This window comes from Camelina sativa, chromosome 20, assembly GCF_000633955.1.
Source record: "Camelina sativa cultivar DH55 chromosome 20, Cs, whole genome shotgun sequence".
NCBI lineage: Eukaryota > Viridiplantae > Streptophyta > Magnoliopsida > Brassicales > Brassicaceae > Camelina > Camelina sativa.
The window spans coordinates 8,788,384-8,802,075 of record NC_025704.1 but is presented as its reverse complement, the minus strand read 5'-3'; the positions used below and the strand labels follow the sequence as shown (position 1 = coordinate 8,802,075).

The 13,692-nt window shown below is 36.3% G+C and overlaps 1 protein-coding gene and 1 pseudogene across 3 annotated transcripts; one reads left to right on the top strand and one right to left on the bottom strand.

Moving 5' to 3' along the window:
- Positions 10,145-11,765, top strand: LOC104770103 (annotated as a pseudogene).
- On the bottom strand, positions 12,001-13,605 carry LOC104770102 (NAD-dependent protein deacetylase SRT1-like). 3 transcript variants are annotated; one of them, XR_002036950.1, is made up of 4 exons: positions 13,378-13,447; positions 12,540-12,632; positions 12,305-12,403; positions 12,001-12,229 (listed from the first exon to the last, which is right to left on the bottom strand). XR_002036950.1 is itself a non-coding variant. In XM_010494454.2 (4 exons), the coding sequence occupies exons 1-4, from the start codon at positions 12,755-12,757 to the stop codon at positions 12,170-12,172; spliced, it is 264 nt and encodes an 87-aa protein (XP_010492756.1). In that variant the 5' UTR covers positions 12,758-13,369; the 3' UTR covers positions 12,001-12,169. The 3 variants fall into 3 exon arrangements, 2 of the variants coding, with proteins under 2 accessions (XP_010492756.1, XP_010492755.1); XM_010494454.2 differs by lacking the exon at positions 13,378-13,447 and adding an exon at positions 12,746-13,369; XM_010494453.2 differs by having other exon boundaries at positions 12,002-12,229; positions 13,442-13,605.

Below are 13,692 nucleotides of genomic sequence, written 5' to 3'. Positions count from 1 at the left end.
AAACTAAAACTGTAATGAATACGAGAGTTCTCTTCTTTTCATGAGGGGACCAAATGATAGTTATGTTAACGGGTGGAAAACGCGATACATAAAGTCAATGTCAATGATGCACATTGCACAGAACCGCCCGGTGACTTCACTGATATTCACATACGCGATCTTTTATGTATATGTTTATATGTGCTGCTGGTATGATCTTTTGCGAGAGAATAACCTATTTTTCCCTATAAGATTAAGTTTATAATTAGGATAACGAATTAATACATGAAACAAGGATAACGAATTAATAGTTTATACTCTAAAAGTTTGTACTAAAATGTATAATTATAAGGACTGATTGATGGACACAAACACAAATTAGTGGGTAATGGGGGAGTAGTTAAAAAAGGTATCAGTGATTAGAGAAAGTAGTACGACAAAACTGAAAGAACAAAAAAAAAAGTATTATTGCTTTTCGGTATTATTTTTAATTTTTATGATGGGTATACAATTATAAATACGGTACACCTCGTACCATTTACATATAGTAGTAGTTTTTAATATATACAGCTATATTAGGTAAACCACGTAATATTTTTATTTTTATTTGTTTCATAAACCGTGGAAGTTCCGAATTTTTAATAATGTTGTCAAACTAGAGAGTTTAGGAGAAATCTCTTGTTCTTATTATTGATAGTGAATCGAGGTTACAACATATATATAGTGTTACAAGTCCTAAGCTATAAACCGACATACTAATGTTATCGCCGACGGGCTTCGGCTAATGGGCCTAATGCGCGCGGACTGATTATGGCCAATAGGCCGAGTATAGACGGACTGGATAATGGACCGGTCGATGGAGTCCACTAAGTGTTTTACAACACTCCCCCTTGGATGATATGACCGTACCTGTGTTGGACGGGAACGCAGCAATGTGCTTAGGGGATGCTGCCTCATTAAAACCTTACCAGGAAAACCCATTGGGACAAAACCTTAGTGAAGGAAAAAGAGTACAGCACACATTGCTCCCTCTGTTCCAAACATCACTCCAGGTCCTTAAGCCTCCGCATTCCAATCTGGTGCGTGAGCTTCCTGAATGTTGTTGTCGGTAGTGCCTTGGTAAAGAGATCGGCTGAGTTGTCGCATGACTGAACTTGCACCACTTGAACTTCTCCGGCCTTTTGTAGTTCATGTGTGTAGAAGAACTTCGGCAGGATGTGCTTCGTCCGATCTCCCTTGATGTACTTGAGTTGTGCGATGCAGGCTGTATTGTCTTCATAGATGACTGTTGCTGATTTGTCTTTGTCCATGCCACTGTCTGCTCGTATATGCTGAGTCATGGACCGCAACCAAACACACTCACGGCTGGCTTCATGTATGGCTAGGATCTCCGCGTGATTTGAGGATGTAGCAACAAGACTCTGCTTCATAGAACGCCAAGAGATCGCAGTACCACCGTGTGTAAACACATAACCTGTTTGTGACTTACCATTGTGTGGGTCGGATAGATAACCTGCATCAGCAAAACCAACTAAACCTTCTTTGTTATGGTTAGTATAAAATAAACCAAAATCTGTCGTTCCTTGTAGGTAACGCAGAACATGTTTAATACCATTCCAGTGCCTTATGGTCGGACAAGAACTATATCTTGCCAGAAGGTTCACTGCAAAGCATATGTCTGGTCTAGTGTGGCTAGCCAAGAACATTAATGCTCCTATAGCACTGAGGTAAGGCACTTCAGGATCAAGAATTTCTTCATTGTCCTTCTTAGGAGCAAATGGATCTTTATCCACTTCTACACTTCTCACAACCATTGGGCTAGTCAATGAGTGTGCTTGCTCCATATTAAACCTCTTGAGTACCTTTTCTGTGTATGCCTTTTGATGCACAAAGATCCCATTGTTTATGTACTCAAGCTGCAATCCCAAACAGAATTTTGTCTTGCCTAGGTCTTTCATCTCAAATTCTTTCTTGAGATATTCTACAGTTTGGGCGATTTCCCCAGAGGTTCCGAGGATGTTTAAATCATCCACATATACTGCTATTATCACAAATCCCTTATTCGCGAACTTCTTTATGAATATACACGGAATGATCGGGTCATTCCTATAACCTTCCTTAGCTAAATATTCACTTAGCCGGTTATACCACATTCGACCACTCTGTCTCAGTCCATAAAGCGATTTGTCTAGCCTTATGCAGTATTGGTCTCTAGAACCCTTCTTATCTTTGAGTTCTATACCCTTTGGTAATCTCATATAAATTTTATTATCCAGTGGACTGTATAGATATGCAGTTACAACATCCATTAACCGCAAATCTAAACTTTCTCTTACGGCCAGACTTATTAGATATCTAAAAGTCGTTGCATCCATCACAGGGGAGTATGTCTCCTCATAATCTATGCCAGGTCTTTGAGAGAATCCTTGTGCTATGAGCCTTGCTTTGTATCTCACAATCTCGTTTTTCTCATTTCTCTGTCTTACAAAGACCCATTTGTGTCCAACTGGTTTAATTTCTGGTGTTATCTTTAAGGTCGGACCAAACACACTTCTCTTCTTTAAAGAGTTTAATTCCACATCAATGGCTTCTTTCCATTTAAGCCAATCTTTGCTTTGAGTGCACTCTAATATAGATGTGGGCTCATGATCCTCATTTATTTCAAGTGCTACCTTGTATAAAAATATATCATCAATGTCGACATCTTTTTGGTTCCATTGAATTCCAGACATAATATAGTTTATTGAGATCTCATTGTTGTCAACTCCTTCAGGCTCTTGAGGTTCAGCGTCCTGAGTCTCACTTGGTGCCTTAGGAGTTTCCGTGACAACAATGTCTGGTTTTTTTATAATTCCTTTAGCCTTGGTCTGTTTTGCACCTTTTGTTTTCCGAGGATTCTTATCTTTGGAACCTAATGGTCTACCCCGTTTCAAACGTGGCGTAGACTCTGTAGCAACTTGATTATTGTGTTCCTTGTGAACATCAATACNCTCTATACCCTTTGGTAATCTCATATAAATTTTATTATCCAGTGGACTGTATAGATATGCAGTTACAACATCCATTAACCGCAAATCTAAACTTTCTCTTACGGCCAGACTTATTAGATATCTAAAAGTCGTTGCATCCATCACAGGGGAGTATGTCTCCTCATAATCTATGCCAGGTCTTTGAGAGAATCCTTGTGCTATGAGCCTTGCTTTGTATCTCACAATCTCGTTTTTCTCATTTCTCTGTCTTACAAAGACCCATTTGTGTCCAACTGGTTTAATTTCTGGTGTTATCTTTAAGGTCGGACCAAACACACTTCTCTTCTTTAAAGAGTTTAATTCCACATCAATGGCTTCTTTCCATTTAAGCCAATCTTTGCTTTGAGTGCACTCTAATATAGATGTGGGCTCATGATCCTCATTTATTTCAAGTGCTACCTTGTATAAAAATATATCATCAATGTCGACATCTTTTTGGTTCCATTGAATTCCAGACATAATATAGTTTATTGAGATCTCATTGTTGTCAACTCCTTCAGGCTCTTGAGGTTCAGCGTCCTGAGTCTCACTTGGTGCCTTAGGAGTTTCCGTGACAACAATGTCTGGTTTTTTTATAATTCCTTTAGCCTTGGTCTGTTTTGCACCTTTTGTTTTCCGAGGATTCTTATCTTTGGAACCTAATGGTCTACCCCGTTTCAAACGTGGCGTAGACTCTGTAGCAACTTGATTATTGTGTTCCTTGTGAACATCAATACGTACTGGTGCATTGCAAGCTGGTATGTACGATTTTGTTATTCTCTTTGGGTCAGCAAAGGAATCTGGCAATTGATTAGCAAGCTGTTGAAGATGTATAATCTTCTGAACTTCTGCATCACATGCTATAGNAAAAATATATCATCAATGTCGACATCTTTTTGGTTCCATTGAATTCCAGACATAATATAGTTTATTGAGATCTCATTGTTGTCAACTCCTTCAGGCTCTTGAGGTTCAGCGTCCTGAGTCTCACTTGGTGCCTTAGGAGTTTCCGTGACAACAATGTCTGGTTTTTTTATAATTCCTTTAGCCTTGGTCTGTTTTGCACCTTTTGTTTTCCGAGGATTCTTATCTTTGGAACCTAATGGTCTACCCCGTTTCAAACGTGGCGTAGACTCTGTAGCAACTTGATTATTGTGTTCCTTGTGAACATCAATACGTACTGGTGCATTGCAAGCTGGTATGTACGATTTTGTTATTCTCTTTGGGTCAGCAAAGGAATCTGGCAATTGATTAGCAAGCTGTTGAAGATGTATAATCTTCTGAACTTCTGCATCACATGCTATAGTTCGAGGATCTTGCCATTCTAAGGATGTTTGATTCCATGTCAATTCTTTGCTCAGCTTGCTGGTCTCCCCACCTAGCATAGGGAATTCGGACTCAACGAATTGACAGTCCGCGTATCTGGCCTTGAACAGGTCTCCTGTCAGTGGCTCGAGATACTTTATTATGGTGGGAGACTCATATCCAACATATATTCCCATCCTCCTTTGTGGTCTCACCTTAGTTCTCTGTGGTGGAGCAACTGGTATATAAACGGCACAACCAAATGTCTTAAGATGGGATAAGTCTGGCTCTTGACCCGATAGGAGTTGAGATGGTGAATATTTGTGTTCACTAGATGGCCTGATGCGTATGAGTTCAGCTGCATGTAAGACCGCGTGTCCCCAAGCCGACACAGGAAGCTTCGATCGCATTAACAATGGTTGAGCTATCAATTGTATTCGTTTAATGAAGGATTCAGCTAATCCGTTTTGTGTATGTACATGTGCCACAGGATGTTCCACACTCACCCCCATGGACATACAGTAATCATTAAACGCTTGGGATGTAAATTCACCAGCATTGCCTAGACGTATAGTCTTAAGTGAAAAATCTAGAAAATGTGCTCTTAATCGAATGATTTGAGCTAAGAGCTTAGCAAATGCTAAGTTTCTCGTGGATAACAAGCATACGTGGGACCATCTGGTTGATGCATCTATCATCACCATGAAATATCGAAATGTCCCACTTGGTGGGTGTATTGGTCCACATATGTCACCTTGTATCCTTTCCAGAAAATGTAAATTCTCTTTTGTGACTTTTACTGGTGAAGGTCTTACAATAAGTTTCCCTTGTGCACATGCCACACATGTGAGATTCTTAGGGAAAACTTTTCTTTCTTTAAGGTTGTGTCCTTTTGAACTCTTAATTAGTTTACGCATCATGTTTGAGCCCGGATGGCCAAGCCGGTCATGCCATAAAGTGAAACTTTCTTTATACATTTTGTGCTTTACCATGTTGGATTCTATCATGTTAATCTTAGCATGGTATAAACCAGAGGCTAGTGCAGATATAGTCTCTAGGATCTTCTTTTGTCCTTTCACATTTTCTGTAATGTAAAGGAACTCTTTAGATCCTTCACCCTTGGTTTCAATATGATAACCATTTGACCTTATGTCTTTAAAGCTCAATAAGCTTCTCTTAGAGATGGGTGAGTATAAAGCATCACATAACTCAATGTGTGTTCCGCTAGGCAACAGTATGTGTGCTTGGCCGTAGCCTTCTATAAGATTTGCTATACCCGCAATTGTATTAACATTTGCACTTTTCATTATAAGATTTATGAAATATCTTTTGTCTTTTAGTATGGTGTGGCTGGAGCCACTATCCACTACTAGTTCACTCATGTCCTCGGCCATTTCTATAAATAGGACAATGATTTTGGATTTTAATAAGACAATTTATAAAATAAAATCCATTGAACTTAAATCAAAGCAATTATCCATTACATAGAAGGAAACTAAATCATAAAAGCATAGACAAAATAAAATTGATGTTCAATCATCATCTTTGAGACAGTCGGAAGTCTCATACTCTAGCAAATCATCATTCTCATGATCGAAGTCTCCTTCATCATCGATGTGTATATAGTTTGCTTCTGGATTTTTCTTAAGAGATTCTTGATATGCATCAATGAGGTGTCTGGGAATTCTGCAGTTCTTGGCCCAGTGGTTTGACATACCACATCGGTGGCAAGTCGATTTGGCCTTGGCGTGTGGCTTAAAGGACCCACGGCCCTTACCACCAAGTCTGCGGCCTCCTCGACCAGCCTGGCCCCCTCGACCACCACGTCCTCTGCCACCACAGCCACCACGGCCATAGTGTCTTTCTCTGTGGACATAGTTGGTCTTATCGGGTTCTTTAGGTAAATCAACCTTGGGTGCCTCTGGTAATGGGGCTTTTTTCATCTTCAGCCTATTACCCTGCTCAGCTAGCAGTAGACACGGAATGAGAGCTCCATAGGTTTTAAACCCTCTTTCACGGTACAATCGCTGGAGTAGCATATTGTCGACGTGGAAAGTAGAGAAGGTCTTTTCTAGGAGTTCATTCTCGGTCACCACAGTACCACACAACCTCAGGATAGAGACAATCCTAAAAAGCTCTGAGTTATACTCATCCACGGTTTTGAAATCCTGGATCCTAAGGTTTTCCCATTCCAATCGAACCTATGGGAGGAGCACCATTCTCTGGTGTCCGTATCTGCTTTTCAGCTCTGTCCAAAGGTCGAGTGGGTTTTCTACCGTGAGGTACTGATTTTTAAGGCTCTCCTCAAGGTGATGGCGTATATGGCCAATGGCCTTATACCTTACCTTATTAGAACACTCGTTATCCGGCTGGATGCACTCGTGTAAGTCCTCAGACTTCAGGAGGATCTCGGTGTCCAGCTTCCATCGTAGGTAGTTATCACCTGAAGCTCTTAAAGCAGGATGGACCAATTCTTTAACTTGTACCATCTGCATAAATATATACAACCGACAGTTAGCATGCGGTATTTGAGACCGAACCATGCAACAAGTAATTTCAGGTCATGCGGTATTTGAGACCGAACCATGCCTTGGGTCATGCGGTATTTGAGACCGAACCATGCCTTGCCTCTTATAGTTTTTCGGTTTAAATTCATGCATGCAAGACAATAAAACTAAATAGCTAATGCATGCAATGATTTCCTTAATTCCTAGATAGGATTTCCCTTTCTTATGATTTCCTATTTGCTCTAGGATTCATTAAATATTTTTGGTTTTAAAGTTTTGGATAATTCTTATAATTAATTAGGAACTTATCCTAACCAATATATTAATTCCGATTTTAAAGTTTAATTTATAGAAACTTAACAAAAGTTTAATTTAATCGGATATACTCTTAGAATATTAAAGTTAATTTTACTTAAATTTTAGGATAATGTTTTAATGTTTTGGAAATTATCCTAATTTGTTCTAGACAAGTTCATGCTCGAAATTTTATGTTTCTCATGGCCGAAAATTTCCAGGAAATCTATGTTCAAGCTTGTCTAAGAAATCCTAAGAGTTGATTCATGCAGCCGAGTTTTACAAGAACAAGTCTTACATGATCCGATTTCTATATGATGCATGAATGACCAAATTTTAATATCCTAGAACAGTTTGATTAATATCTCATGGATCTAACAATATATGGTTCTAGGTTCTTATGCATCACAACAAGCAACAATCAACCAAATTTCAATCTTGTATTATAATTGGTTTTAATTCTCAAGAAATCTAACAACCTAAGCATGATCCGATTTTTAACTTTTAGGTTTTAGAGATCTTAAACTTTGTTAATTGTTTACTCGTTTGTTTTAGGGTTCTTTAGCTTTTAAGGATCAGATTCGAATATATGGTTTTAAGAAAGTTTTAATTTTGTTTACCTTAACACCACAAGGATTCTGACCGGTAATGATCTGGGAGCTAAAGACCTCAGATTTTTCTTTCCCACGAACTGCTTCCCACGAACAGCTCCTTGCTTTCCCACGAACTGCTTCCCGCGAACAGCTCCTTGCTTCGCACTTGAACTCACCCCCGATTCCGCGAACCACGAACCTCGATCAAGTTATCGATAGAAGCTTGATCACGAGCTAAGGTATGCTCGTGAACAAGAAGATCTTCGAACAGGAGAGATGTTTAGTCTCGGATGGAAGTAAGAACAAGAAGACGGTTTAGGGTTTAGGGAAAGAGAAGAGATCGGCGGCTGCCTTTAGGGTTTTAGGGTTAGAGGCTATCGTGTTGATAACGTGTTATGAAACTAGAGAGTTTAGGAGAAATCTCTTGTTCTTATTATTGATAATGAATCGAGGTCACAACATATATATAGTGTTACAAATCCAAAGCTATAAACCGATATACTAATGTTATCACCGACGGGCTTTGGCTAATGGGCCTAATGCGTGCGGACTGAGTATAGCCGATAGGCCGAGTATAGACGGACTGGATAATGGACCGGTCGATGGAGTCCACTAAGTGTTTTACAACAAATAAATAATTTTTTGTTGGAATCATTTTAATAAATAATTCTCTGTATTGTACGAAAGGGAGTTTGTGATAATCACATAGTTCTATTGGTAATATATTCGATAGTGCGCTGTCATATTTTGTCTTTTTGGTTACTTTTTTGCCTAGTTGTGTTATTTTTTTCAAAATATTAGGTGTTTCACCTAATCTAGTTGAATGTATTTTACAAATAAAAGTTCAAGAAAAGTTTAACAAAATTCGTGCTAACTTTCAATCAATGACATTTTATCTTCTGCCTCAGTTATTCGATGTGTCTAGTTCGTAGTTCGTACTACTACTGTTAATCGTTATCGGGATAAGCCAGAATTTCTTACATTTATTGTTGTTATTTAAAAAATAGATTGAGTAGTACTGTAGTAGTATTAAACAATTTTACTTCACTATTACCAATTTACCATCCATAATGGACTATTAATTCGTTATCCTAATTCTTTTTCTAATAAAACGGAAGTACACAAATTGGTAGACCATATAATATTAATATATATTATAACTAGGATTAATTATTTGATAGGTTATATGGATTAATTATTTGATAAGTTATATAGATTTATGATTACAATTCTCTTTTTTTTTTTTACGATCGATTACAATCCTCTTAAAAAGGACATTTTAAAGAATAAAATAAAATCTCAAAGAATATTTAACTAACCATACATAAACAAAAAAAAATCTTAGAAATTAATAGAAATTAATCACTCTTTGTAGATTACAAGTGATTTCCGATTATACTAAAAATTAAATCTTACCTAACTATATCAGAAAATTTTGACTGAGTGACAGGTCGAAATTTGAATATTTAAATTCATTTCATATATTTCTTTTGTTGAATTGTATTGTTTTATATACTATAATAAACTTTTTAAATAATTTAATTTGGAATCTTTAAAAATAGTTTAATTTGATATTTTTAAGAATATCATAAATATATAATAGATCAAAAATTTAAAAAATATAAACACTATAATTTGATTTGTTATAGCACGGGTCAATAATTTGTCGCTATCATATAAAAAAAATCAAGAAATATGATTTCTTGCTAAAGCAAGGGTTAAAATTTCAAAAATATGATTTTTCGAAGTAAATTTAAGTTTGGAATAATGTTGTTTGGTAGGTTTTCTCGGTCACAATGATTTTGACAAACATATGTTACATATTTGATCCTAAAATTAATATGAGCTGTAGGTTAAATTAGCTCATATAATTAACAATCAAAATACAATATCTAATTTTAAACACTAAACAAATCAAATAAAATTAACAAACAAATATTATTATTTTTATCACACAACTTAATCCGCGTTATACCGCGAATCAAAATCTAGATATACTAAAATCTATCTTACAGAATAGATATTATTTTCATTAGTCATATTCAGTATATGATTTCATCCCATAATATTCCATCAAACGTTTTGAAGAAAATAAAATAATCAGATATACAATGTTTTAAATAAAAATTACCAAATAAATAAAAGAAAGGAATTAGCACGGATCATATTCTAGTTTCATTTATTTTGTTATCGTCATTATCCTAATTTCATTTATTACATTTGGTTATGGAAAATTTATTTATTTTATTTGCATTATCAATTTTGTAATACGCGGGTCAAATACCTTACCTGTAGTATCATAGACTTCATAGTACTATGTACACATTATTAAAGCATGTGCATTAGCGTATATATGGTCTGTCCTTCAGTAATAAAATCTTAAATTTAAATAGAAATGAACGATATATCGAAGGAACGTTCCTATAATTGGGACGTATTTTGCTGCGACCGTCTTAACACGTGTTGGCGTCTAATTTGTTGTTGTTTTATGGGTAGGGTGAAGCAAAAAAAATCGAAGTATCGAGATCATTTCTTTCTCTCCGAGTCTCTCTCTTTACTCTCTCTCTCTCATAACGGCGATTTTGGGTAGGGGAACCCGAAAAGTCGAAGCTTCGAGTTTATTTGTTTTCTCTCCGACTCTCTCTCTCTTGACGGCGATTCGTTTGGCCGGCGATTTCATCCGTTACAATACTGAATACAAATTCATCAATCTTGGTCTTCGTCTCCTCCAACAAGTCTTTTTTTCACACAATGGATTCTCGGATTTTTCTCGCATTTCCCTATGTTTTCTCTTGATTCTTCCTAAATTCTCATCTGCACCTACCCGCTTCTTCACTCGATCGAGTAACAACAGGTTTAGAAGATTACGATGAAATTGATTCGATTGTGTTTTCTTTCGAATTTTGGTTTTGACTCTCAGAGGGTTTTGTTTATTTTGCAGAGATGGGTCTGTGATTAAGATGAAAACGAGTGCTTCTTCTTTTGGTTTTGATCCAACTCGTGTTACTCAACTCTCTTGGACTCCTAGGTTTGTTTTAGCTTTTCTTTTATTTGTTTCTGTTGATTTTGATTTGTGTTTTAAAGTTTGTGAGTTTTTTTTTTGCAGAGCTTTTTTGTATAAAGGGTTTCTTATTGATGAGGAGTGTGATCATTTTATCAAATTGGTATAGAAATCTTTAAACGTATTCTTAAGGTTATTTTTTTTTGTGTTTGGTTTTGATTTTGAAGAACTAGTGATGATGGATTAGATTTATGGGTTTAGGCGAAAGGAAAGCTTGAGAAGTCAATGGTGGCTGATAATGATTCTGGTGAGAGTGTAGAGAGTGAAGTACGGACTAGTTTTGGATTGTTTCTTTCTAAAAGACAGGTGAGTTATATATATAAGCTTTACAAGAGATGTTTGAATCCATAGACAGGTGTTGGCTTGTTTGAAGCTGTGGTTATATCTTGATTCGTGTACAATGACCAATCCTCTCATTTGAATTGATGATGTATTTTTTTTGAGAATGATTGATGATATGAGGTATAATCTGGCTTCTGTAAGAACTATATTAGGCTAGTTTACTCTACTAGTTAGGCAGACTCGTTCATTGTCACTTCTATATTTCCTGCAACACCTTAGAATTCTACTTCTTTGCTTAGACAATGTAGTAGCCTGAATGCAAATCTGTCTTGGCTATTCTAGAGGTTGTGTAAGCTTGAATGGTAAGGTTTTTTGTGTTGTGCAGGATGATATAGTATCTAACTTTGGACAGTTAAAAGAAGATTTGATTGAGTCCATGAATGGTTAAAAGAAGATTTGATTGAGGCATCTGTGGCTCGTTTCAATCCATCTTTGGCTGTATATGTGGCATGACTCAACGTCACATTCGGCGCCTTACCATCTGTAGTTGTCCCCATCGCCTCTTCTTTCGGTTTCTCTCCGTTGTTCCCCTGCAAAATTTTCGAAGAATCAAGTGATATAATAGATACCTCAACGATTTTTGTATGCATCAATCTATGAAGATTAATTAAAAAAAAAAAATCTATGAATTGAATAAAAATGTTTGTTTTTATCTTTAATGTTTGTATGGTTTATGTTTTTTTATCTTTAATGTTTTTATTGTATGTTTTGTATTTTTTTTCAAGTTTTTGTAACTTTGTAATTTTCTTATGTTTTTAATGTCAATGTTATATGTTTTATTTAAATAAAAATTTTAATATGTTTTTACTTATTAATTTAAATAATTAATTTAATTAATTAAAAATAATATTATTTTTTCCAGGGGACCATCTGTGAAGACACCAATACTCAGAGCATGGGCATTGGTGTCCCTCAGATTTTGGTCCTTCAAATATAATAAGATTATTTTCAGAGTTTCTTAAATTTGACATAAGCATTGGTGTCCCTCACATTTTGGTCCCCCAGCATACAATATAACTACAATGAGACACAAGAGAAAGCTAGCCATACAAAGCTAAATCACACTTGACCATTGCTTAGTTAAGTTACCTGAATAACTGACGGCAAGAACAGAGAAAAGAGCCATTTGAACTGCAGTCCCTGCAAGTAGGAGAAGCAAAGAAACGAGTCAAGGTTCATTCTACAATATAATTATGTAGGGAGAAAGAGGATTACCTGACTGATGACAAATTTTAAAATGCCAGCTCTTTCTAACTCAACCAAAGCCATATGAGTCATGCTAGGCATTGCACGATGAAATGGCAAAGATGCTTTCTGAAAACAATAAACACGGCTCACATATGTTAACTTGCAGGATATTATGCTTTATGAAATGTTAGGTATATAACCAGACAGTCCAAGGAAATGCCATCAAGTCAATCAATGATGAGTAAAAAGCCTTGGCTCAGACCTGTAAAGTCCAAATTCCTTTAGGGCCTCGGAAATCAGGAATACCACAAGAAGTTGAAATGCCAGCACCTGTGAAGACTACTAGATGCTTACTCTGCAAAACATAAAACCATCCTTCTTGAAGATACTTACATAAGAACAGGAAACAAAAGCCAAAATATGCAAAAGCATCAAGAAGAATATGAAAACAGGACACAGATCCAAAACCTTTTGAATCATTTCCCAAAACCAAAGTTAGCACAATGGTGAAATAGACAATAAATACGCCAAGAATCTAGCAACCAAATCCCTTTATACAGACGTCATTTGCCAAACATTTGGCTTGTTAGATTAAAACAATGATAAACAAAGAGTCAAATTCTACACACAAAATCAGACAAAGGCTTTTTGCATAATCAGTAAATAAGAACCATTGACATTGTTTTTTTAGGAGACCCACAAGGAATAAAGACACCTAGCTCATCTTAAGTTGCTTGATATAACCCAATTCCAATTCTTCCAATTAACACAACACAATGCAAGTCCAAAAACAAGTACGGTAAAACCTAAAATATACGAATCATTAAGTAATACTTCCAACTCTTCAACAACCATCACAACCCATCAAAAAGACAAGATGATAAAGCGTTAAAGGGCTTAATATGAACATGCGATCCAAAAATCAAACACTAGGACAGAACACACGAAGGATCAACTGTAAGAAATCTAAACTGCTAAGCGATCAATCCAGAGACAAGAATCAACGAAACCTGAAATTACATAAGATTACGGAGAAAAAATCGAGTAAACCCACAAAAACCCAGAGAGGAAACAAAATAAAGAAACCCAAGAAGAACAACCTTGCATTGTAGAACGTGAGAAGGGTCGAAGAACTCGGCCTAATTGATCAGAAATTGAACAAACCTGTGAAATTAAACCTTCTTCGATTAGAGGTCTTTGCTCTTCTTCGATGGAACCCATCGTCTGAATCTTCATCCAATCAAAAGGTAGCACGCGTCCAAGTGAACGGAGAAAAAACGTCCCAAATGAAGATACGTTTCTTCTGAATTGGGCTTTTTTTTATTTATTTTAAATCGAAAAAAAACGGGGTTAAAACAACACCGATGCACATGGTCTCATACCAAACTTAAGAAATTCTCAAAATAAAATTAATA

Excerpts from the sequence above, each read along its gene's own strand:
- LOC104770102 (XM_010494453.2), bottom strand. The coding sequence starts at position 13,513 with ATGAAGATTCAGACGATGGGTTCCATCGAAGAAGAGCAAAGACCTCTA. Across the intron at positions 12,404-12,539 it reads AAGGAATTTGGACTTTACAG|AAAGCATCTTTGCCATTTCA; the intron begins GTCTGAGCCAAG and ends TATTGTTTTCAG. Across the intron at positions 12,230-12,304 it reads TAAAATTTGTCATCAGTCAG|GGACTGCAGTTCAAATGGCT; the intron begins GTAATCCTCTTT and ends TCCTACTTGCAG.